The following is a 24,674-nucleotide window of genomic DNA, read 5'->3' on the forward strand; positions in this document are numbered from 1 at the left end:
AAGCCTGAGACAGAGCTCCTCAGATTCCCCTCCAAACTAGATGGAAACTCATGGCTTGATCTGTCCTCATGACTCACACTCAGCCTCTCACTCCAGTGCCCTGCATGACACTTGGTCAAGGATCAAATGAGATAAACTCATGGAGGAAGCATCTTCTGATTTTTATGTCCACGGGTCCCTCAGCCCCTCCCTGGTGGGAAGGCAACTTCTTTCTCTACTTCTTCTCCAGGCCTTGGTGTGCTGGTCATTGCTGACCAGAGGGCTCCCCTCTCCTCCCCAAGCCCTGAGTGGTAGCATTTGCTGATTTCGGTGTAATACTACTCCTACCGGGACCTATTTTAAGCTCTTATTGTGATGTCTCTGAGTAGAGATATGGAGAGTAACATTTCCATCCTATTTCTACCTCCCTCTGCTCTCTTCTGTGAGCTGTTCTGGAGGGCTGGTGGTTCAGAGGTCAAAAGAATAGATGATAGTCAATTAAGAAGTGATGGGATTTGTTTTTAAACATAATTCATAATTGTAAGTTTATATAATTAACTTTTAATAATGGCTGTGTTTAACAGTTGACTGACAAAATTCCTGAAAACTTAACAGTCTGCACCAGCCCATTCAGCGCATCACAGCTCCCTGGGCAGACTGTGGGCCTAGGCGGCCTTGAGTTCCAGGTGGGCTCTCCATGTTCCTGGGAAGTTGCCTTTCTGGCAATAGGACATTTACAGGGATAATTCTTGGTTCTGGGTCTTTCAGGGGACATTGTGATGAAAAAACAGCAGGGGTGTTGCAACAACAGGGGCTGGGAGACGGGATCCGTGCTGGGTCTTCATTCTCAGCTCCTCACCCAAACTGCCTCGAGATAAAGACTAACACTCAGGGAGTGGACAGATATACGCTGGAACCGAAGTAACCGATGTGTCGGGCACTGGGGCATAACGCGAGGGCAAAACGCGAACCGAGACTCCAGTGCTGGTTTCTCTGGCCAGCCCACGCCTCCTGCCTCAGCGCAACGCCACTCCCTCCCCGCCAAGTGGCTCTCGGCTCTGGAGGCGGGACCGAGTTCTTCGGTGGCCCCTGGAGGCTCGGGGCTTCAAGCTTTGGGAGATTGGGAGGGGAGAGAGGGAGGGGCGCCGACTGGGCAGTCCGAAGAGGAAAGGGCCTTTAATAGGCTCGCCCAGCTCCCGGTTTGTGGCGCTAGGAGTAGCTGCTGTTCGGAGAAGCGGTCCGGCACCTCGCTCTAGTTCTCGGCTGCAAGTCTTGGTCCTTGCACTTGACAGCGATTGCACTTAAGTTCCCGGGGCGCGCTTTGCTGGGGAAGGCGCAGGTAGGTGCGGGCTACCCGGCGGACTCTCACAGCTCTGGGAGGAGTCGCCTTCCCTTTGCTCTCCTTTCTGGGAGCTGTCGGCTGCCCACAGCGTTGGTGGTTCCGGTGCGCGGGCAGCACAGAGATCGTGCCGGCGGCCGCTCCGAGACCGCGGCGGTTCGCCGCCCGGCGCCATGCTTCTACTAAGCATCTTAACCCTGACTCTCGCCGCGGGAACTGCGGGCGGCTCAGAGTCAGAGCGGGAGGTGGTGGTGCCCATTCGACTGGACCCGGACATCAACGGCCGCCACTACTACCGGCGCGGTCCAGAGGACCCCGGGGATCAAGGGCTCATTTTTCAGATCTCAGCGTTTCAGGAGGACTTTTACCTACACTTGACACCGGATGCTCAGTTCCTGGCGCCGGCCTTCTTCACTGAACATCTGGGCGTCCCCCTTCAGGGGCTCACCGGGAGCGCTCCAGTCTTGAGACGTTGCTTTTACTCTGGGGACGTGAATGCCGAGCCGGATTCGTTTGCTGCTGTGAGCCTCTGCGGCGGGCTACGCGGAGCCTTCGGCTACAGAGGCGCCGAGTATGTCATTAGTCCACTGACCAACGCCAGTGCGCCCGCGGCGCACCGCAACAGCCAGGGCGCACACCTCCTCCAGCGGCGGGTCGCCCCCGGCGGGCCTCTAGGAGATCCTACCTCTCGTTGCGGGGTGGCCTCAGGCTGGAACCCGGCCATCCTGCGGGCCCTGGACTCTTACAAGCCTCGGCGGACGGGTTTAGGGGAGAGTCGCAGCCGCCGCAGGTCTGGGCGCGCCAAGCGCTTCGTGTCTATCCCTCGGTACGTGGAGACACTGGTGGTAGCAGATGAGTCAATGGTCAAGTTCCACGGTGCAGACTTGGAGCATTATCTGCTGACGTTGCTGGCCACGGCGGCTCAACTCTACCGCCATCCTAGCATCCTCAATCCCATTAGCATCGTCGTGGTCAAGGTGCTACTTCTTGGAGACCGCGACGCGGGGCCCAAGGTCACCGGCAATGCGGCCTTGACGCTTCGCAACTTCTGCGCCTGGCAGAAGAAGCTGAACAAAGTGAGTGACAAGCACCCTGAGTACTGGGACACCGCCATCCTCTTCACCAGGCAGGTGAGTTGATCTGTCACCTCTTTGGACTGAGATAGCTTCATTTTTTAGAGTCACTGACCCTAGCTCTCCAAATGCCCTTTATTCTGGCCAATGCCCCCGAGTTTAAATTTCGTTGATCTCTTCCTAGTCCCATTTTGAATATTCTAGGGAGAGCCCGCTTCTACCCTCAGCAGAGCTCTAGCTCACGTGTGTCTGGATACACGTGGCCAGTCGGGGAGAGCCTTCTCCCTCAGAAGGTGTTGGCCTGGCTTGGCCAATCAGCGCCTCCTAGATCAGGCGCTGAGGGGCCGGAACCCAGGAAGTTGCCGCCCAGAAGCCGCAGTTTGTCTCCAAAGCGGATAGGAGGCGCTCTGACGATGGCTTTGGATAGGGCGGGAGACGTCAGCTCCTTTCTATGGGGGCGTCAGAGTCCATTCAGACACCTCCTCCCAGGTTTCCTCCCTCTGTTTGTAGAACTGGAAGGTAATCCAAACCGCCCAGGTCAGCGCCTGGCTGCATTTCTCATGGGTAACATGTTCAGTTATTCTCTCTGTCCTGGGTCTGGGATATTTTGTGGGTTGCAGTGAAAGGACAGATGGAAGTACCAGGATCACTCCCTCCTTCATTGCTGTTTCTCTTAAACCCTTTTGTGCTGGGCCTGTCTTCTCTTTGAGGGGCTTCCAGTCCATTCAGAGCAGGCAATCTAGTTAGGGCACCTGTTTGGAGCCTGGAGTTTCAAGTGGAGTTTCCCTGGGAGCTGAGTTGGGAATATCACTTTCAATTTTCCCATGTCCTTGTTGGCAGAGGGTGACCCGTCTGCCTTGTTGTATGCTGTGGAGCAGAGTAGGCAAGGTTGTTTATGACCCCAACTCACTGAAACTTCCTATGACCACCCCTAGCTGTAGGGCTCCAGCTTCTGCCGCTGGCAGTGTGGAAGTGGTACGAACTCAATAAAGAGCATTTAGAGACTCTAGCTACAGGGTTGGCAAGATACTGAATATTGGGATTAGAAAGATGGTCAGATCAGAAAAGCAGGTAAGAAAAGCAACTCTGCCTTTTGCTATGGATCTATGAGAATTTAGATTTGTAAATGGAGGAGTGGTGTTTTGGAGTTTTGTAATTTATCAGATACTGGAGACTGGGAGGAAAAAGGGCATCCACATGACTTGCTTCCTCTGATTTTGGGGGCTGAGACTTGAATGTGTGCCATGCTCTTGTTTTGTTATTCTAACCACAGCATTCTGGGGATGGCACAGAATCCATGGTTACCTGTGGGGCTCTGAATCTCTACTGCTTCCAAATGGCCCCTCGAAGCTGGACTGGTGCACACGGGGCTGGAGCTGGCGTCTTCCACACTAACCCATTTGGCACAGCTAGTCCCTTCCTGGAGTTGAACTTCCTCTTTTCCCAGACTTCTCCTCCCACCACCTGGTTTCTCTAGGGAGGTCTTTGGCCTGCGTCTGTTTCCTTGCGCTTATTCTTCCAATTGAGGTCTGTAGAACTGCCACCGCCCGGCCCCTACAAGCGCTGCCTGAGTCATGGGGAAACTACAAAGGAGGTGTTCAACCTCTGCACACACACCAACTTGGCAGTCAGATTGCTGGGGGAAAAAAAGCAAAAGCCGAGAACAGGATATCTTAATGGGCAAAGCATCTGTTGTCCATCTGCTACCTGGGATGCCCCTGTGGAGGTCACTTGCTGGCTCTAAAGTATCAGACCTCAGTCTCTGTTGCCTAGTGGCTAGGCTGACTTTTGGAAACAGCCCTAGAAAGAAGACTCCTGCTGGGAATATGGGCCATGACATCAGAAGAATCTGCCTTTTGAGGAAGAAGCCATCAAACAGCGTGACAGCTTCTGTTTGTCAGTGGTGTGTGCTGGACCCCCAGGGGGCTGCGTCGACCATGCATAACGAGTACAAGATGTATGACCACTTGGATTAGAAGCAGCGATGCACAAGATGTGACTTTTAGAAGCCGTCTTTCTCTTAGATGTCTAGAGGGCAAAACCAGAAAGAGGGGAGGTTGTGTTGGCAGCTCCATCCTTCAAGTATGCTTTAGAGTAAACAGCACTCTCTCGCCTCCTTGCCAGGACAGACTTCAGGGCCTGCTGCATTCTCAGAGTCTTAGGAATTGCTCATTCCTGAACTCCCTTAGGAAGGTACAGTATGTGATGAGAACATGCGTGCACAGCTGCTCTTTCTAGACTAGGGCAGATGTGGTTCCCGGAGATGTGGTCTCCGGGAACCTGGAGGAGTCTTCTGCTACTCTCCAACATAAGAGGGACTTTTGTTTTACTTTGCAAGGGTCAATAGTAATCCTTTAAGTCAGATGTATGAGCTGCTCTGCTTAAATCTGGTTTATTATAACGTTAGTATAATTGATGCATTTCAAACTAAAATTTGGATATATATTATATATCTGTTACACACACATATAACAAATATGTAGTTTATTTGTATAAGAAGTTTTTAAAAATGTGCTTACTTTATAAATCACCTTTCATCTATATGGGATCGGGAACTGATGGACAACTTTAGAGACACCTATTTCTTAGTTCCCCCAGAGAAATCTGAAACATGGCTAGTGATTTTTTCTGACTAATCATACTCTATTTGTGGTTTCCACAGGGAGGAAGCAGTTAGGAAGGGATTGGGCTTGTTCCCTTACAGCTCCAGGTGTTAGGGGTACCAGAGAGGAGAGCAGCTCTGGAGCGCCCTCTTCCACCTACAGAGCCGCAGTGCATGAAAACGATTTTGGGCCAGGCTATGGGGAGATGCTGATGTCTTCCCTTGGCAGGCAGAGGGAGGGGTGTGGGGTGTTGAAATCAAAACACTGTGAAGACAAGACGCAGGGAGTATTCTTTACTGTGCACAAAGGAGAAAAAATTGATCATATGACAAGTATTTTGACAATTTGTGAAGTTTACTTAAAGATTCAGAAAAAGTTCATGTTTCTAGAGAAAGAGTGCACATCTGATTTTGCAAAGCGATCAGCTTCCAGCCTCATAACAGCAGGGTGAGGTCAGCACAGGATTGGAACCAGGACTGTGGAGAAGTAGAGCCAGTCTTTCTGGGTGGACAGTTATTTCTATGAAGAGAAAAATTTCTGTGGCTTCTAGTTGCATTGGGCAGCAGGAGCCAATATTTCATGCTGAGACTCAGTAGGACTGTGTTTCCCCATCTTCTCTCTTCAGGGTCCAATGCTTCTGCTGTTTGGGTAACTTTGTGATAGACTGGCTTTCATTAATTTATTCATCTTTTCTTTTAATGCTTATTGAGCATCTATTATTTTCAAGAACTATCCAAGGCTGCAGATACTGATATTAGTAAGATGTATCCTCTGGCTGCCAGGAATTCACTATGTGTCAGGTAGCCCAACAGGAAGACAGCTTATTTCAATATGGTATGTTAAGTGCCCTGGGGGAGGCTTGACCCCTCCACTGTTGGAAGCACAGTGGGTTGTCATTCTTCTTAGCCTGGAGAAAGGCACTGAGGGACAGGCTTGGAGAAAGGCACTGAGGGACAGTGGGGTGTCATTCTTCTTAGCTTGGAGAAAGGCACTGAGGTGGGGAGCTGGTGGTGATGGGGAAGGAAGCTTGTTGTCTACCTCGTAGAAGCCCTTTTCTCTGTTTGACCATGTTTTGCTTTTGTGACATTTCCTCCTTTAGACTGACTTTGTTTCCTTAGGATTTATATAATTTGTGGTTTTTCTGACTGCTATTCCTTCATTCAGTTTATTTCCTCTGTCGGGCTTCGTATCACTTTAAGTCGTTCCTTTGTCCTCTTCTTTCCCTGTATTCTTCATGCTCTCCTCTTTCTCTTTTGGGATTATTGAGGCAGGCTCTCTGTCACTTTTCTCTTCTCTTTGATTTTCTTCATTCATACTTTCACCTTTCCATCTCTCACAAGCCCAAGCTCGGGGTTTCTTGTTTGGGCCTTGAACACATTTATATCTTTTGGGAGGATATCTTCTAAGCTATCCAGAGTGGAACAGCATTCTGGAACCTCTTTTGAAATAGAAGTCATTCTTTCTATAAGAAACTAGTCGCAATATGGCAGTGAAATTTAGTGTTCAGGTAAAAAATAAAATGTTAAAAAATAAAATGATAATATGTATTTTATAGATATCTCCCAATGCAGTAAAAAGAATCATAATTTTATCAGGATCTTTTTTTGAAGTTAGACCTTGGAAGATATTAACAGAGAGGGGCATTTGTAGATTTGGTGTTTAATGTTTTGTGAATACCACTAAAAGGAAACTCAATACCACTCCTTCTGGGAGGAAGATGTGGGGAGAAGAAAGAGTAGAATAGGATTGCTCCCTGACTTGTAGGGTGATTCTTCTTCTTCCTCCTTTCTTACTTACATCAAGTAAGTCAGCCAATGGTAATGCACACTGGAATCTTTCTTTTAAACACTGGTTTAGTCAAGAAGGCAAATGGGGTTTTCTCCATCCTTAGGTCTTGCTCTTCTTCTTCCTTTGAACCTCTCTTCAGTTGTATCGCTCCGCACTTACTTTCACCTCACCTTGACTCCTGGACTTGGTCGCTTGGCACAATGGGAAGAACACAGGCTTGGAGTTGGGCAGAGCTGAGTTTTAAAACTTGCACTTTTAGCAACTCACATTGAATGAATTGGCTACTTCATCCATAGAATGAGGATAATGGCAACGATGGTAACTAACTTAAAAGGCCATTGCAAGGATAAGTTACCAAGTGTTCTAGTATAGGCACCCAGTTAATGGCCATGGTTATCATCACTACCTTAGTAGTTGCTCAGTACATTAGTCCCCTCTTACCTATGGTTTCAGTTACCTGAGGTTGACCAGTTCCAAAATTATTAAGTTGAAACTTCTAGAAATAAATTATTTGTTTGTTTGTTTGTTTGTTTATTTATTAGTTTATTTATTTATTTATTTATTTATTTATTTATTTATTTATTTATTATTATGCTACTATTCTGAGTAGCATGATAAAATCTTGTGAGTCCTACTCCCTCTGCCCAGGATATGAATCATCCCTTTGTCTGGATTCTCCATTCTGTAGACTTTCCCTGTCCACTAGTCACTTAGTCACTCTCTGGGTTAGCAGGTCGACTGTTGCAGTATTGCAGTACCTGTGTTTAAGTAACTCTTATTTTACTTACCCCAAAGTACAAGAGTACTGATGCTGGCAATTTGGGTATGCCAATGAGAAGCCATAAAGTGCTTTAGGTGAACAGGTGAGTACAGTACAATAAGATATTTTGAGAGAGAGATAGACTACATTCAAATAACTTTTAGCCTAATTTAGAAATTAAACTTTCACATAGGTATGTATAGATTTTGGTACTATCCTTGATTTCAGACATCCACCAGGGGGTTCTTGGAAGGTATATCCTGTGGATAAGGGGGGACTACTGTATATGTTTGTTTTTGCTGAATGATTACCTAAAGGTCCTTTGCCAGAATTTACATTTGGGATAAACTTGTTCCATTGCCCTTGTAAGTTTACTTAACACTTGTCTGATGACATATTCCTGTTTTTGTGTGGAAACTATGGACTCCAGCATATGCCAGTCCCAATGAACTGTAAGCTCCTTTAAGGCAGGATGTCTTTACATCTTTGTTGCCCTCCGATGGGCCCCTGCACACCATTGTTTAGTATATGTTTTCGAAAGGAAGGTGCTGACATAATGAGAGGACTGCATGTAGCTATGGGTGCTGAGGCAGTTTGGGAATCATTAACCGACATTGTTTTAGGCTGTCAGGCTGCAGGGTTGAGAGAGGGAGTCTTAGGTTCTTCTGTCACTTCATCTTGGCTCTTTGCCTGAGGTTTTTCCCTGGAGAAAAGAAGAGCCCCAGTGAAGAGCCAGCAGGCAGGGCAGACAGCAGGGATGGGATCAGTGTGTCAATGCAGGTGTGGGGCATGGAGCCAGGGGCTTACTCATCTAGGGAGGCAGTGTAGACACTTCTCTAAGAGCACTCTCGGCACTTAATCCTGCCATTCTCCTCTCCTCCGGCCTTTCCCCACTCAGAGACCAGCCTGTGCTCTGGGGGATAGGGGTATGGTGTGGATAACCTTGCCCTCTGGAGATTCCCCAGCCCATTCATTCTTGGGGTACATGTGCACCGGAAACAGTATGGACTGGTGGGAAGAGCTCAGCTTTGAGGCTGCACTGCCTGGATTTCAACCTTCCTGCGGCCTCTCCCTCTCTGCCTAACCTGGGCTCACTGTTTGACCCTGGCCTAGTTACTTATCTTCTCTGGATCTCATCTGTAAGATGGGGCTTCCTAATGACATCTCCTTCAGAAAGCTGTTGTGAGGATTCAAAGAGCTAATAAAGATAAAGCTCTTAGAATAGTGTCTGGCACAGAGTAACAACTCAATAAATGTTAGCTACTGTTGTTATATTTGATATGTACCCCCTCTTGAAGTGATGATTTTCAGAGAAGTTTGCTCTTCCTGACAGCTTTGGGTTCCTCTTATCTGCATTGAGGTAGTTCTTATTTTGGTTACCTCAGTCTCTTGCTATGATAGCATTTGTACATCTTGAAGGGTTTGTATTCCGTGAAATTGAATCTGCTGACAGAAGGTATAGGGCATGTTATCTTCTTCTTCACCAGGCATCCTTAGTCATGTTGCCCTGACACTGAAGTGCTAGAGTTTTTTTTTTCTCTTCTGGCAAAGCAAGGTCCTCCCATTCTTGGGGATTATAAACAAGTGGATTTTGGGTTAGATGGGGAAATATAGTGATGCATGACAAGAGATTCAGATGGGAAACAAGTTAAAGGGACAGTATTACTACTAGTGCAGATGGTTCTTACCAGTAATTATGACATCCTAACTAGTGTGGTGCAATTCAGACCAAAGACCAATGCTGGCCTTGGTGTTACAAGGCATGGATTCAGGACCACATTCTTTACCAACTAGCCATGTAGTCTTGGGTGAGTAATCTGAGTTCAGTGAGCCTCAGTTTGCTCATCTGCGGAAAGACGGGATGGCTCTGAAGTTCTGTGAGTATAATATTGAATGCTATGATGTGGCCGTGAACATGGGCACTGGCTCACATGCCAGGAGTTCAATGTGAGCAGGAAGTCAGCTACCTGAGAACACATCTATCTTCTGTTAATGTGCTTGAATTTTGTGGGTCTCGTACTGCTGGAAAATACTGAGCACCCCAGTACATGACAGGAGAAATGAGAGGAGATAGGAAGGTGGTCTGTAGGGAAGACAGCTGGTGGTAGTCGTGGTGGGCATGTAGAGAGCAACCTTGGTAAAATGGATCCAGCTGCTGCAAGGTGTTATCTATCTATCTATCTATCTATCTATCTATCTATCTATCTATCTATCTATCTATCTATCTATTTATTTATTTTCAAACCCCATGATTTCAAATCCAAGCCTAAATTATTTTATAGAAAGGGACAGCTAGAAGAGAATAACTCAGGAGGATTAGGTTCTTAGCTAAGATGATTCTTGGGACATCTGGAAAAGCAGCTGTCATCTGGAAAAGGAGAAATGACGAATCATCAGAAGCAGTGAGGCAGGTAGGGGCTGTGCTGTGAAGTGCCTACACCTTCCAAGCAGAAAGAACCAGAACAGTTTCTATTTCTGGAGACAAGAGCCAGAGCTGAAGAGGTTAAAGCAGCCTGCGTGTATCTGAGTTCATTCCAGAAGGGTGGAGACCTTCATTGCCACAAACAAGGCCCCGATGGGCCCCGCACATTGCCTGCCGACATTCACAGGACTAAGGCCCAGCGAATCTGACTGGCAGAAGAGGAGCAGGCAGAGCCTCTGACCCCAAACAGCTGCATCTTCTCCCAGTGAAGACATTGGTTGTTACCGTAGAATTGCTCTCAGCTATACCCTGACCCTCAGAAAATTTGCCGGCTCTTTCCTTGTTCCTTTCATTTGATCTAGGGAAACTGGATTTCTTGATGGAAAGAACAGGTTGCTTCTGGCCAGGAAGGGCCTGCAGCTGCATGTCTTTGCTCCAGAGAGAGTCCACCCTCCCTGAGAGGAAGGAGGCTTTTGGCTTTAAGGACCTCTTAGCCACAGAGGCGCCTGCTGACCAGCTGAGTTCCAGTGGTTGCCTAGACCGTGGTCTGAGCTCCCCATCTGCTCTAGTCATTTCTGATGAGCAGAGGAGGATAAGACTCTGAACTTCCACGTGGGTAACCTTCACTTTCTGTGAGTTAGTTTTATCCTACACAACATGGGTCAGGGGACAATATCATCCTCAGGGTGTTTCCATTCTAAAAGTATATCAGTCTTTGTGTTCTTTTTATAACCTTGAAGACCAGAAGGGGCTGAGCACCCTGGGATTGGGGAAGGAGCAGAGACTTAAGGCACTGGTACAGTCTGGGTTCTAGGTGAGAACTGGCCCATCACCAGAGGAGGAAATTGAGGCCCTGGGGAGAGAAGTGACTTGCCTAAAGTCACACATCTACTTAAGTGATGGGACCAGGACCAGAATCTAGACTTCTCAGTTCTTATTCCTGTGCCCTCTCTCACACGCAAGGCCAGCAGTGAGTGGACGTGGTGGCCCCGGGGCAGTGTAACATAGGCTGTGACCACCTGGCTAGAGTTTTCAGAGGCTACAGCCTTAGTGGGGATCTTGTACTCTAGTGTCCAGGGACATATGGGCCCCATTGCCCACCCCCCTTCCTTATGTCCTGCACTAACCTTTACATAAACATCTTGGCTCCCAGGAGAGAACACAGCTCTTTCTTCTGACTGTTAGCTCAGGAGTTGCTGGGCAGTCAGCTGTGATGTGGTAGGAAAGAGCACTGAGTGTCCAATCATACAGACCTTGAGGGTACATTTCTGCCTGACACTTGTACCTGTCTGAGCTTCACCGTCCTTGTGGAAGGTGATAATAATAGTAATTATTCCAGTGGGATGTTGTGACGATTCAATAGGGTTATGTGTGTGAAGTGCACACATGGTGTCATCACTCAATAAGTCATTGTTATGGTTAACTATGATCATGAGTCTCAGTTTCCACCTTCGACAAATAGGTATCATAATATATCTGCCTCCTAAGACTGTTGTGGTGATTAAATGAGGTGATATATGTAATAGTTTCTTGTTAGCTGTAAAAGGCTGTGCACATTAAAGACAAGGATGTAATGAGGAGAATGCCAGCATCATCGATTCAACAGTGTCTTATTCTATGTTCAAATCCTGGGCTCTTAAGGTATCTAGATGCATTACTGGCTCATCACACTCAATGAGTTCTTTGAGATATCCCACCCCAGGAACCTCATTTTGCCTTTCCATATCCCCTGGAAGTGCATCCTGTCAAGGCGGCTGCTGGAAGCCCTATCTCCTGTTGCAAGAGGGAACTTTCTACTTAGGTCACAATCCATTTAATTTTTTTCCCTAGCAGTCATTGAGCCCATGGTACCCTTGAGCTTCTGTAGCAATTGAGCCGTGCCTGGATAGGGGCTTGTGTCCACCTCACTGCCTCTTCCCAACCCAAAGAAACTAGATCTAAGGCATGGGAGGGTCCTTGGCCAATGACACTTTGGCTGAGAGTCTGAGCTTAATTCATGGGTGTCCAAGGGCAGTCGCTCAGCCACGACCGAGGCTGCACAGAGCTGACTAAATGAAGAGTGAGCTTGCTTTCCACCCACACCTGCCTCAGTCAGGCAATGACCAGAGCCTCGCCCAGCTGTGGGAGTTGCCAGTGTCCGGTCTGGAAGACCAACTCTATATAAAGCAATGGGCTTTGTAGTTTAATTTTGTACCTCCTAATTTCCTCCCACAGGACCTCCCTGGATAGAGTTTGTGAGCCACAGAGCTTTCTTCCTGAAATTTTCTCTCTCAGCTTGGGTCTATTCCTTGAATAACCCCACAGCCCTCTGGAAAAAAGGGCCTGGCTGACAAGGTGCTGTGCCTGGTTAGGCTTATAATGAGGATGAACTGGAATGCTCTTCCTTCCTTCCAGGTCCTTTCTGTTACTGCCTCTAACTTCTGGCTGTCTTCTGCTTCTCCCTTGTCCTGGCAGGACCTGTGTGGAGCCACCACCTGTGACACTCTGGGCATGGCTGACGTGGGCACCATGTGCGACCCCAAGAGAAGTTGTTCAGTGATCGAGGATGATGGGCTCCCATCAGCCTTCACCACTGCTCATGAGCTGGGTAAGTCTGGAAAGGGCTCCTGGATGGGGTAGGAGAGCTCCCCTCCAGAGTCTCTCTGGGATTCACTGGGTAGTTGGGCAGGATGTAGACACACATGCATGTCTTTGCTTCCTCATGTCCTGAAGCCTTAGGGATCCTCTCTCAGGGCCAGAATCTTCCTTAGCAATGGCTTTGTTTGATTTTCTCCAATTGCGCCAGCCTAGTTGGCTGGTGATATTGTCTGAGAACATTAGCGGTCAGAGTGTCTTAATTGAGCACTAAGAGGAAAGTACATTAAATATACCGCTGTCCTCACAGAGCCCACAGTCTGATAGATGGGACGGAGAACACGAGAACATGATCTTGGGAACATTTGTGAAGCAATCTATCAATAGGTGGAAATGACCAGCCTGAAAACCACTGACACTAGCTTCCCCAGCTTATCCTCCCCACACTCACCCCCATGCCTTCTAAACTGCACAGCCCACTGAATCCTCTTGCCTCATCCACAGGCCATGTGTTCAACATGCCCCACGACAATGTGAAAGTTTGTGAGGAAGTGTTTGGGAAACTCCAAGCCAACCACATGATGTCCCCAACGCTCATCCAGATTGACCGTGCCAATCCCTGGTCAGCCTGCAGTGCTGCCATCATCACCGACTTCCTGGACAGCGGGCATGGTAAGCCAGGACGACAGAGGAGGGGCATCAGTGCTGTCACTGCTGGCAGTGCTCACCACTTCTCTGAACCTGTCCACTGTTACCTAAGGTGTGCGTGGCCTCAAAGAGTTGGGATCTGAAGTGGGTCCATTCCATTGCCCCTTGCTTCATTCTCTGCCTACCATTTAGATACTGGGCTAGCTAGCCAAGCCTCACCTTTCTCGGCTCATCCCTAATGAATGAATACCCTTGACTCTCTGCAGGCGACTGCCTTCTAGACCAACCCAGCAAGCCCATCGCCCTACCCGAGGACCTGCCGGGTACCAGCTACACCCTGAGCCAGCAGTGTGAGCTGGCCTTTGGTGTGGGCTCTAAGCCCTGTCCCTACATGCAGTATTGCACCAAACTGTGGTGTACTGGAAAGGCAAAGGGGCAGATGGTGTGCCAGACCCGCCACTTTCCCTGGGCAGATGGCACCAGCTGTAGTGAGGGCAAGTTCTGCCTCAAGGGGACTTGTGTGGAGAGGCACAATCTCAATAAATACAGAGTGAGTATGCTGGAGGGGAGTAGATTCTGGGGGTCTTCACTGAAAACCTGTCCCATCCCAGATTTGCTATGTGGCCATAACTGTATTGCATTGCTATACTGTGCCTCAATTTTCCTGTCTATGGTTCTATCCCCTTCTTAACTCTAAGACTGGAGAGAAAAGACATGATAAGTCAGAGAACTTAATGAGGCCTTAGGCAAGTGGGGAAAGCCCTTCAACCAGAGTGAGGAGTCCCAGCGCTGAGCTCTGCGCCTTGTCTTGGCCCCCAAGCTGAACCCTTGATGTTCAGAGTTGCTTACTCATTGGCTCCTTCCTTTGTTTCTTCATCAGCTCTTTCTGAGTGTGTTCCATTTCCAGGGACCCCATGGGCCATAGATGAACAAGGCCCAAAGCTAAAGGAAAGCAGACCTCTGGCCAAGCTTCAGTAATTTACTACATCCTGAACCAAGCTTCAGTTTCTGTTGTGATTGTCATTTTTTGAAACTGAAACATAAATGAGCAAAAGTTATTTTTTCCCAATAAATAGGAGTAGTAATCAAACAAGAACAAATTCAAATTTCAAGCCCCAAATATTCTCTGAATATAATAAAAACTTTCTATTCTTCAAGTCTTGGGTTGAGATAGTAAAGGAATTTGTACTTTTCTAGTGAGGAATAAGACTCCCTCCTCTCCCTTGATTCCGGTGAGGATCATCCCTTCCCCACCCTGGCCCGGCTGTGGGAGGGCTTGGCTTGGGGTTTTATGTACACAGAGACAGTATAATAAAAAAGCATTCACCAAGCTCTTTAGCAATTGCCCTGAGATGGGTGTGGTACAGAATTATGTAATTTTTGGTGTGCTGGGAATATATATTTAATTAAACCTTCAGCCATTTATTAGGCAACAACCCTCTGTGTTCAGGGAACTGTGTAAGATACATTGTGGGTCAGAAAAATAAATAAAACATGGGCCATGTCTCAGAGGGCTCACAGGTTAGTTGGGAAGCTAGAACTGAAACTATAACACAAGATACCAAGAGGTGTTTGCTGTATGTTAAGACAGATGCGTGAAATGTGTCATGAAAGAATAGGGAATATAGATTAATGATCATTAGAAGGGTTGGAAATAACTCTGATGAAGGGTCAGATTTGAAGAGAGGCTTGAGAGATGAGTAAAGAGAGATGAAGCAGAGTTGGAACAAAGACAGGGAGGAGGGTAAGCTGGAGGGTTAGTTGGATGAGGGCTCTATCAGAATCATCTTTGGAAAGATGGTTTGGGGCTGGATTGCAGTTGTCTTGACCATCAAGATGATGTATTTAGACTAGAAAATCCTGAGGGCAGGCCAGTCATGGTCAGTTTCTGCTCTTGAGAATATGAGTTAGGAGGATAAGGAGATAAGTCAAAAGGATGTCAGATATAGGAAAATATGATCCGAGAAGCACAATCTTTTCAAATGTTTTCTAGAATTATCAGTCTATCAGCAGCAAAATCCACTATATTCTTAATCTCTTTTCTGAACAGTCCCTTCATACCCTGCTTTAACTAGCCAGTCACATAGGACACTGCCCTAGTCAGCCAAGGTCAAACACAAAGCTTATCTTGCTAACCACCACAGCCCCCAAGTGACCTCAGTTTGCAAGAGTACCACTCTGACCACCAAGGCCATATTTTCCCAACTCACTCTCTGTAGTGTTTGGACTCTAGCAATTCTTCAATCCCATCTAGACCTATGGTCTATTGATCCAACCATTGTTCCATTACCTCTCAATCCCCTCGTGGCCTCACCAACAACCTCTTTATTGAGCTGGGATTCTGTGGTTCATTGTTAAAATTATTCTTTCACTTACACTTTTGACTCTCATGCCCCTGTCTCTCTTTGTCATACTCATGTGGATAATCTACCACCCTGGGGGAATCCAACTCTCTCACCTACTCGATTATGTCAGTATAGGTGAATATGGCTGAAGAAAGACATGCAATTGTGCTTATTGACCTCAGTTTAAATTCATGATCTGGAAACTTAGGTAGGTCTATAATGCTGCTCAGGAGTCCTATCATATTTATTTCCCTAGTTTGTTCGCTTTCCCAACCTCCTAAACTGTTACTTCACACCTTCACCACCTCTCTCCTCTCATCATCAACCATTTCTTCCTCATTTTCATGTTGCCAGTGACCTTTCTATTTCACTAAGAAAAAAGTAATCAGAAGAGAACTTTTACCAACTTCCACCACTACCTCAACCATCTGACCTGCTTCTGTGCCCATATAATCTTGACAATGGATGAGCTGTCCGTGCTCTTCTCTGAGGCAAGCCTTTGTGGTTTGCACTGAAACACTTTCCCCTCTTGTCTATTTGAGGAAAATGCTCTAACAATTCTCATCTCATCTCTCTCTTCTGCATTATCAGATTTTTCCCTCTCCTGAATCATTTCTATCAGGATACAAACTTGCTGTAATTTTTCTTGTCTAAAACAAAACTTCTCAATTTCCTACTTCCTTTCTATATATCTCAGTCTAGTTCTCTGACTCCTTTAACAGCAAAGTTTCTCAAAAGTGTTGTATAAACTTGCTCTGTCCAATTCCTGTTTTGCCATTTTTCTCTGGAGCTCACTCCAATCAGGCTTTTGCTCACGCCATTCCACCAAAATGACTCTTTGTAAGGTCACTAATTGGACTCTACATTGCTAAAGTCAATGATTGGTCATCATTCCTCAAGTTACATGACCTGCTAGCAGCATTTGTGTGTCGATCACTCTCTCCTCTGGGAACAAAGTCTTCACTGTCTCTTGGTTCCTTCCTCCTTTACAAACTGCCCCTTCTCAGTTTCCTTTATTAATTTTTTCTCACATTCTTCTTTTCCCAGTGTGGGAGAGCTCCAGGGCTCAGTCCCTAGCCTTCCTTACTATTTACACTAACTTGTTAGGTGATTTGTCTACACCACTGGCTTTAAACACTATTAATATTTCTATGTTGAAGACTCCACATTACTAACTTCAGCATAGACTTCTTCCCTGAACTATAGACCTGAATGTCCTACGGAATCTTGACATCTCCATCACTTATGATACCTGATAAGCATCATAAACACAACGTCTGGGAAGCCAAGCTCCTACTCATTTCCCCTAAACCTTCTTTGGCAACTCCAATTCACATTCAATATCTCAGCAAATCTTGTTGACTCTACCATCAAAAAAGATCCAGGATCTAACTATTTCTTACCACCTCGTCTGCTGTCACCTTGGTCCAAGCCACCATCCCCTTTCTCGTGGTATATTACAGTTGCTACCTGACTGATTGGCTTGCTTCTGATCTTACTTATTACAGACTATTCCAACCATAGCAGCCAGAAAGATCCTTTAAAATATATCAAGTCATGCCACTTCTGGGGCTTTGCCCCTCACTCAGAATGAATGAGCCGTATCTGTCTTCATTGCTTGCTTTTCTTGTTCTTGTGACCCTAGAGTACTCTAGGTACTTTCCTCCTCCAGGTCTTTGCACTTGCTCCCTCGGCCTGGAATACTCTTTCCCTAATATCTGCATAGCTCCCTCCTATACTTCCTTCAGGCTTCTGCACAAACATCACCTCAGGAAATGAGACCTCTGTGACTCATTATAATACAGAGTACCCTAACTCATCTAGGTCCTCCCCATCTCTCTCCCACCTGCTTTTAACCTCATTTGACACTCTGAGTGAACAAGCTTATTTTAATTGTTTACTTTCTCCTGCTAGGGGTTGCAACAGCGTTGAGGGCAGGAATTTTCTGCACAGGGTGTCAGGCATGTAGTTGGAACTCAACAAATATTTGGTGGATGCACGAATGAATGGCACATTGCAAGAACATGATGAATGTTTCTTGTGGGAATGGGTAGGAAGAAGTGATGCCAAGTAAAAAACGACAACATTGTCTTGAAGCCAGAGAAACAATATTAAATATTGCAGAGAAACTTGAGAGGACAAGGCCTAGGCATAGACTCTTTCGGTCTTTAGAAGGTCATTGCTGACTGAGAATAGCTTCCATGGTGTGGTAAGGATGAAACCTGTATTGCAAGACCCTGAGCAGAGAGTGGGTGGAAAGAGCAAATGTAGAGGACTCTCTTAGAAGTGAAAGGATGGAATGAGGTGGGGCATTGGTGTGAGGAGAAACCAGGGCTAAGGGAAAGGGTGTTTTTTTTTTTTTTTTTTTTTTTTACAGGATGAAACAGACATGTCGACACAATGAAACAAGAACTATCTGATAGAAGGACAGATAGAATAAATATGCTGAATATACACATAAGTTAAAGTGTTTATACTGCATGTAGCCAGTTCCTGATTAGCTCCATGTGAGTTAGTGGCTTTGGATGATCTGTGACAGCATTTTAATCCCAGGCTTGTACAACAGGGCTGCTTCCTCTATTGCCCAACTGATGTGTGTTCAGGGGATAAAAACTCACTTTACTGTCATCGTAAGAAAAACAATGAATACTATAACTTTTCTATCTCCTCTCCACCCTCTTAAAAAATAAGACAACACTGCATAATTCACCCTAAATCCAAATAGAGTTCTAAGATTGCTTAATAGTCTTTTATGTCTATCTCCTCTTAGCACAAACATTAGAACTGCTTATACTGCAACTTTTTCAAATTCAACCCCCTAATGAGGTTAAGATCAGTCTGGTTTGATGAAAAGTCTGAATTATAGAACATTTACAGATAAAAATATTCAGATGTCTATGGTCACAAGGTTTATTGGCAAGAATGGGGGCTGGCCATACCTTAGATCCAAAACTCTTGTAAACACACTAACAATAAATATGAAGAAACTTTGAACTAAATGACGGCAAGCACAGTGCTAGGAATTTTCATACATGTTGCATCATTTAAATCTTCCATCTGACCACACGCCTGAGTATCATGGGCCCCATTTTTGCAGATGAAGGACCTGAAACTTAAGGAGGTTTCCCCACTTGCTCAAGACCATCCATGTGGTGAGGGCAGAGGAGACTGTAGAACTTGGCTGCCTGACCCCACAGCCCAAGATGCCTCTCTTTTGAGCGGTCTCATTTATACCGGAGAACAGTTGTCTTTTGCTAATTAATAGGTTGAAATGTTGTGTGGGCCTTGTGCACACTGATCATTTGTTTTCCCTGGTGATACCAAGTGGATTTCATTCCAGTGGGATGGGACTGTGGAGGCTGTACCAGTGTCACCCTTCTGTATACTTAGGTTGTGAGTGTGGTACCCTGACCTCTGCAAGAGTATAACAGATTATTCCTCACAGGTGGACGGCTCCTGGGCCAAATGGGAGCCCTACGGCCCCTGCTCTCGTACCTGTGGTGGGGGAGTGCAGCTGGCCCGGAGGCAGTGCAGCAACCCCACCCCTGCCAATGGGGGCAGGTACTGCGAGGGAGTGAGGGTGAAATACCGATCTTGCAGCCTCGAACCCTGCCCCAGCACAGGTAAGGAGGGAAAGTAGTGGTGGCCAGGGCCTGGGAAAGGCCATGCTGGTGGTCACTGCTCTCACTCTGGGTGATTCATGGCCACAAAGCTACTGCAGTCAAGATTCTGTGCCTTAGGACAGAGCTTGGGAGTGCACAGGTGCTCGTTCCTCTGGGGATCATTTCTCTGCCCACTCCCTTGGCAAGGGTGCTTTCTTCAGGATGCTTAGACTTGGGAGGTTAAATGGCTCAAGGGAATGATGTACTAGAAGTCCTCTTAGTTAAGTAGTCCCAAGCCCATCTTCATCTAGGAATTCTTCATCCAGGGCCCATGAAGTTAGATGGGAAGAAAATTATATCTATGTTTACTAACCTTTTTTAAATTTAAAATTTAGAATTTCCTTCAATTACAAATTTAGTATTTTTTACTAACCGTTCTATCTAAAATTTAGTATTTCTTTTAAAAAACTACTATAATACTAGTAGTAGCAGTACCAGTGACTTTGCCACCAAGAGAAATCATGGATATTTCATATGACATTTCAGTTGTGGCAGATTTCTTAAAATGCCATTTGTGCTTGTCACTACTTCAAAATGATAATGGTTATAGACTTGTTACTAAGTCTTGTCATTTAATGTGTTAATAAGGAAACATTTATCATAAACATGTTTCGAAAGATATCAATAGTTGTAAATTGATATAATTGGTATTCTTTGTAGTCTATGTAATTTATTTTATGCATTTATTAACATTCTGAAAATATTTTCAGTAGACTGCTGAAGGGTTCTATAGAGTAAAGGATTAGGATACCTGTTATAACGGGAGGTTTAAGACCAGATTCCTGGAGAAGGTGGCACAGTACCTGGGAGATGCATTACGATCTGTGCCCTTCATCCTTTGAGATGGGGTGGCTTCAGGCCTGAGGATCACTCAACTGAGGCTGAGGAGGAGCTGTTTAGAGCCACGGGAGGCTGAGCACCCTGGGAAGGCTCTCTCCTTTGCCCCCACCTCGGCCCTTCCCTTTAGCTTCCTGCTCTTGCTTTCTCCCTCCCCAGCCTCTGGCAAGAGCTTCCGTGAGGAGCAGTGTGAAGCTTTCAATGGCTACAACCACAGCACCAACCGGCTCACCCTCGCTGTGGTGTGGGTGCCCAAGTACTCAGGCGTGTCTCCTCAGGACAAGTGCAAGCTCATCTGCCGAGCCAATGGCACGGGCTACTTCTACGTGTTGGCACCCAAGGTGAGCAAGCCTGGGGCAAAGGTCAGGACAGGTTCAAGGTTTTGGGGGAGACAACCCATTTGAGCTGATCCTCTCTCCTTTTGTTTTCCTGTTTTGGGGGCACTGCAGGTGGTGGATGGAACGTTGTGTACCCCTGATTCAACCTCGGTCTGTGTCCAGGGCAAATGCATCAAGGCTGGCTGTGATGGGAATCTGGGCTCAAAGAAGAAGTTTGACAAATGTGGGGTGTGTGGGGGAGACAACAAGAGCTGTAAGAAGGTGACGGGACTCTTCACCAAGCCCATGTGAGTTCTGGGACCTGAAGGGTGAGGCCAGGGTGCAGCGGGGAGAAGGGGTGAGCAGCATTTTGTCCAGGCATTGGAAGCTGGTGTTAGATTGGAATATATGTCAGATCCTGGCCAGTACTCTTGCTGTAGAGGCCACTCACACTCTTCTCTGAGTATGACATTCATTCATTCATTCATTCATTCATTCAGCAAACAAAGATGAATGCAAAGATGAATGCTTGAGGAGGACACCATTTAACAGAGAATATTTATTCAGGGAGATGGCAGAGAGTTGTTAGGGTCTGTCTAGAGTTCTAGGATAATGGGTTCGATCTCAGTTCCCCATTTTCTGGGTAATGTTGGGCAAGTGCTGCATCCTCTAGAATAATAGATTTCTTTACTTATAAAATGAGCATGTCACTAATATATTTCATGTAGTGCTGCTGTGAAGATTTAGGGAGTTAGTCCAAGTAAAATGCTTCACGTAGTACCTGATGCATAATAAATGCTCTCTAAATGTTTATGACGATGATAACAAAACGTACCTGTGCTGGAGGCAAAATGTGACTGCCTCCCCTTATTTATGAGCCTGAGGCTCTGGCCTTGGGGACCAGATTAAAGTAAGAATGGCACTTAACTGTAGAGAGAGGCAGAGTGAGAAGCTAGGACTGAGGGACTCCCCGCTTCCTGGGAGACCTGTGCTGGGATCAGCAGAAAAAATGCCTCCGGGCTTCTTTTAGTCCCAACTCCAGGGCTTGGGGCTCCCCAGCTTGTGCTTTCTGAGGTCTAGCACATTATCTTTTAATTTTTCCAGAGGAATATGCCCCTTTGAAAGTCTTGACCCACGTTCTGGGAGCAGCTGGGGCAGGCAGAGCCTTCGAGGTCTCATTTCAGAGGCAGGTACGGTTGGCTCCGAAAACCTGGGCATCCAGGTGCTGATGATGGCTGCCCAGGAGCCTTGGCTGAGTAGGCACCCCCACTACACCCCCTGCCCTGCTTCCTGGTTACAGGGCCCCAGGCTGAGCTCTGAAGTGGACAACTTCTCTGGTAGCTTGGACACTGCAGGCAGGTGGTGTCCTAGGCTTTCCTTCACAGGGATCTGTAGTAGGGAGGTCAAGTGAAGAATCAAAGGTCAATATCTCCAGACTTGCTTCGCTGGTTAAATGGCAGGGGTTTCTATTGGAACGAACCTTTGAAATCAGCTTGTTTAACTGCTCATTGTATAAATGAGGACACCAGGACCCAGAGAGACTGACTTTCTTAAAGCCACCAGGGAGTTGGTGTCCTAGTCAAGGCTTGATTTGGGCCCCTGACTCTAGGGCCAGTCTGCATGAAGGCCTCAGCCCCACTTGGACTCAGGGACTGCAGACTTATCTCTCCTCCCTCTTCCTCTCCCTCCTCCTCTTCCTTCTCCAAATAGATCATATCTATTGAGTGCTTACTGTGTGCCAGGTACTATGCTTCATTCTTTATGTACTGTAGCTGTTTAATCCTAATTACAGTTTGATGAGATATGTATGATTATGAGCTCTATCTATGGGTGAGGAAACTGAGAAGCTAAGTAACTTATCTAAGGCCAACAGTAAGTGTGTGGTAGGGATCCCTCTGACTCCAACACTCTGCTTTTACTCCCATGATAGAATTCACCAAAATATAAACGTATCGAAGGAAAAAGATCATGAGGCAATACAGCCAGCATATTTAGTTTCAGATGACCTGATGACAATCTCCCTTCTGCCTTTCAGCTTGTATGCCTCCATGGTCCTCTGAGGCAGCCTGTTAGTCATTGTTTTCTGTCATCTTCATGACCTACCCCAGGCTTTGTGAAAGGGCCATCAGTTATGACTTTAGAGGAAATGAGGTCCTAATGTCCAGGCATCTGTGTAATGCACAATTCTTTTCCTACCACAGGCATGGCTACAATTTCGTGGTGGCCATTCCTGCAGGTGCCTCGAGCATTGATATCCGCCAGCGTGGCTACAAAGGGCTGATTGGAGATGACAACTACCTTGCCCTAAAGAACAGCCAAGGCAAGTACCTGCTCAATGGGCACTTTGTGGTGTCACCTATGGAGCGGGACTTGGTGGTGAAGGGCAGCCTGCTGCGCTACAGTGGCACAGGGACAGCGGTGGAGAGCCTGCAGGCCTCCCGGCCCATCCTGGAGCCCCTGACCGTGGAGGTCCTCTCTGTGGGGAAGATGACACCACCACGGGTCCGCTACTCATTCTATCTGCCCAAAGAGCCCCGGGAGGACAAGTCCTCCCACCCCAAGGATCCCCGGGCCCCCTCCGTGCTCCACAACAGCGTCCTCAGCCTCTCCAATCAAGTGGAGCAGCCGGACGACAGGCCCCTTGCACGCTGGGTGGCAGGCAGCTGGGGGCCGTGCTCCATGAGCTGTGGCAGTGGCCTGCAGAAGCGGGCAGTGGTCTGTCATGGCTCCCTGGGGCAGCGCACAGCATCTGCCTGTGATGCGACTCATCGGCCAGTGGAGATGCGAGCCTGTGGGGACCCCTGCCCAACCTGGGAGCTCGGCGCCTGGTCACCCTGCTCCAAAAGCTGTGGCCGAGGATTTAAGAGACGTTCACTCAAGTGTTTGGGTCATGGAGGACGGTTGCTGGCCCGGGACCAGTGCAACCTGCGCCGGAAGCCCCAAGAACTAGACTTCTGCATCTTGAGGCCATGCTGAATAGGACTATACCTTTCTCTTCCTCACTGTCCACCCCATTGGTGCTGTCGGTGTTCTGGCCAGCTGGAGCTGTGGGCAGAGGGCAGCATCCAGGGGCCCATGCCACAATATCACCACATCCAGGGAAAAGGATCATGGGTGGGGGTGAGTGGTTCCCTCCTCCTCCCTGGCCTGGGAGGGGAGCTGAGTAACTAATGCACAGTCTACCTCACGCCCGGCTCCTCTGGAGCCCAGTCTCGGGGAGAGGCTGAGAGGTGCGGGTGCTGGGCAAGTGGGTGCTGGGGCTGGGGCCCAGTTTCCAAAGGACCTGGAGGACGGGCACCTCCCAGGCAGAACTTCAGGGACCTTGGCCCCCGTAAGGGAGGCTACAGGCTGCTGGAAGAGCCATGGCCCAGCAGCTTGGCACCCTCAGGTGGCTGCAGGGGCTCTGAGCCATCTCTGAACAAGGTGCTTTTAGCCCGCTTTCCTTTTCTAACTGACATGGACTGAACAATAAAAATGAGTGGCTGGTGAGCAGGAGCTGAGGGGAGAGTGGGGGTGATATACCTGCAGCCTGGGCCACTCTGTTTGAAAATACATTAATGTAGAGGGGGGTTCTGAGTTTCCTCATCTTCCTTCTACTCTTGGTACTTCCTTAAAGAGCCACCTTGTCTCCCTGTGTCATCCAGGATGCCACACTAGTGGAAGGGTTTTCATGTAGGTGTCCTCTGAGACTTGGTGGGTAGAGATAGGAAGTCAATAGGGAGCCTATTGTCTTCTTAAAGAGGGATCCGACTATTGAAAAAGATGCCTAAACTTATAAGGGAAGATGGATTCTGTGGCTAAAGCAAGGAGTTTGAAAAGAGATCTAGAGGGTTCTGCCTGTCACTGGGGCTAGGTTCGAGCTTTGGAAGAATGTCACCTTGGGGTGGAGAGGAGGCCCCAGTTCTGATGGCTTCTTCCTCCAGAGACACAGGTATAAATTAGGCTGATGCTGTAGGCTCTGCATTGCCTCAGAGAAGCTTCAAGTGGCCATGGTCCTGTGCCCACTAAGAGGGCATGAGGTAAGCTCAGGAGGGCTGGGTGCTGAATATCCATGTACCTGCAGGTTGGTCTTCATTCAGACAACTCCATGCAGTTTGGCTTTGGGCATAAGTCACATTGCATCCCAGGCTGCAATTTCTGCAGTTGGAAAATGGGGTTCACTCTTTGCTACCTCTGGCTGTGCTCTCTGGGATCCCACTCTTGTCCGTTCCCCTGGGGCAGTGGTGACCTGGTGCTTCCAGGAGACCTTGATGTTGTCCTCTGTAGGTTGAGCTGCCCAGACACAAAGATGAGCTTGTGTGTATGGCTTCCTGCTCTCCACAACCTG

The 24,674-nt window shown here is 47.4% G+C and overlaps 1 protein-coding gene across 1 annotated transcript; it reads left to right on the top strand.

Moving 5' to 3' along the window:
• Window positions 1-1,101: 1,101 nt before the first annotated feature.
• On the top strand, window positions 1,102-23,901 carry ADAMTS15 (ADAM metallopeptidase with thrombospondin type 1 motif 15). Its single transcript, XM_011376215.2, has 8 exons — window positions 1,102-2,448; window positions 12,419-12,551; window positions 13,043-13,210; window positions 13,453-13,736; window positions 18,977-19,154; window positions 20,190-20,371; window positions 20,480-20,655; window positions 22,549-23,901. Exons 1-8 carry the CDS (start codon window positions 1,492-1,494, stop codon window positions 23,321-23,323), a joined length of 2,853 nt encoding a protein of 950 aa, XP_011374517.1. The 5' UTR covers window positions 1,102-1,491; the 3' UTR covers window positions 23,324-23,901.
• Window positions 23,902-24,674: the final 773 nt, after the last annotated feature.

This window comes from Pteropus vampyrus, unplaced genomic scaffold (genome assembly GCF_000151845.1).
Source record: "Pteropus vampyrus isolate Shadow unplaced genomic scaffold, Pvam_2.0 Scaffold288, whole genome shotgun sequence".
In the NCBI taxonomy this organism is placed as follows: Eukaryota; Metazoa; Chordata; class Mammalia; order Chiroptera; family Pteropodidae; genus Pteropus; species Pteropus vampyrus.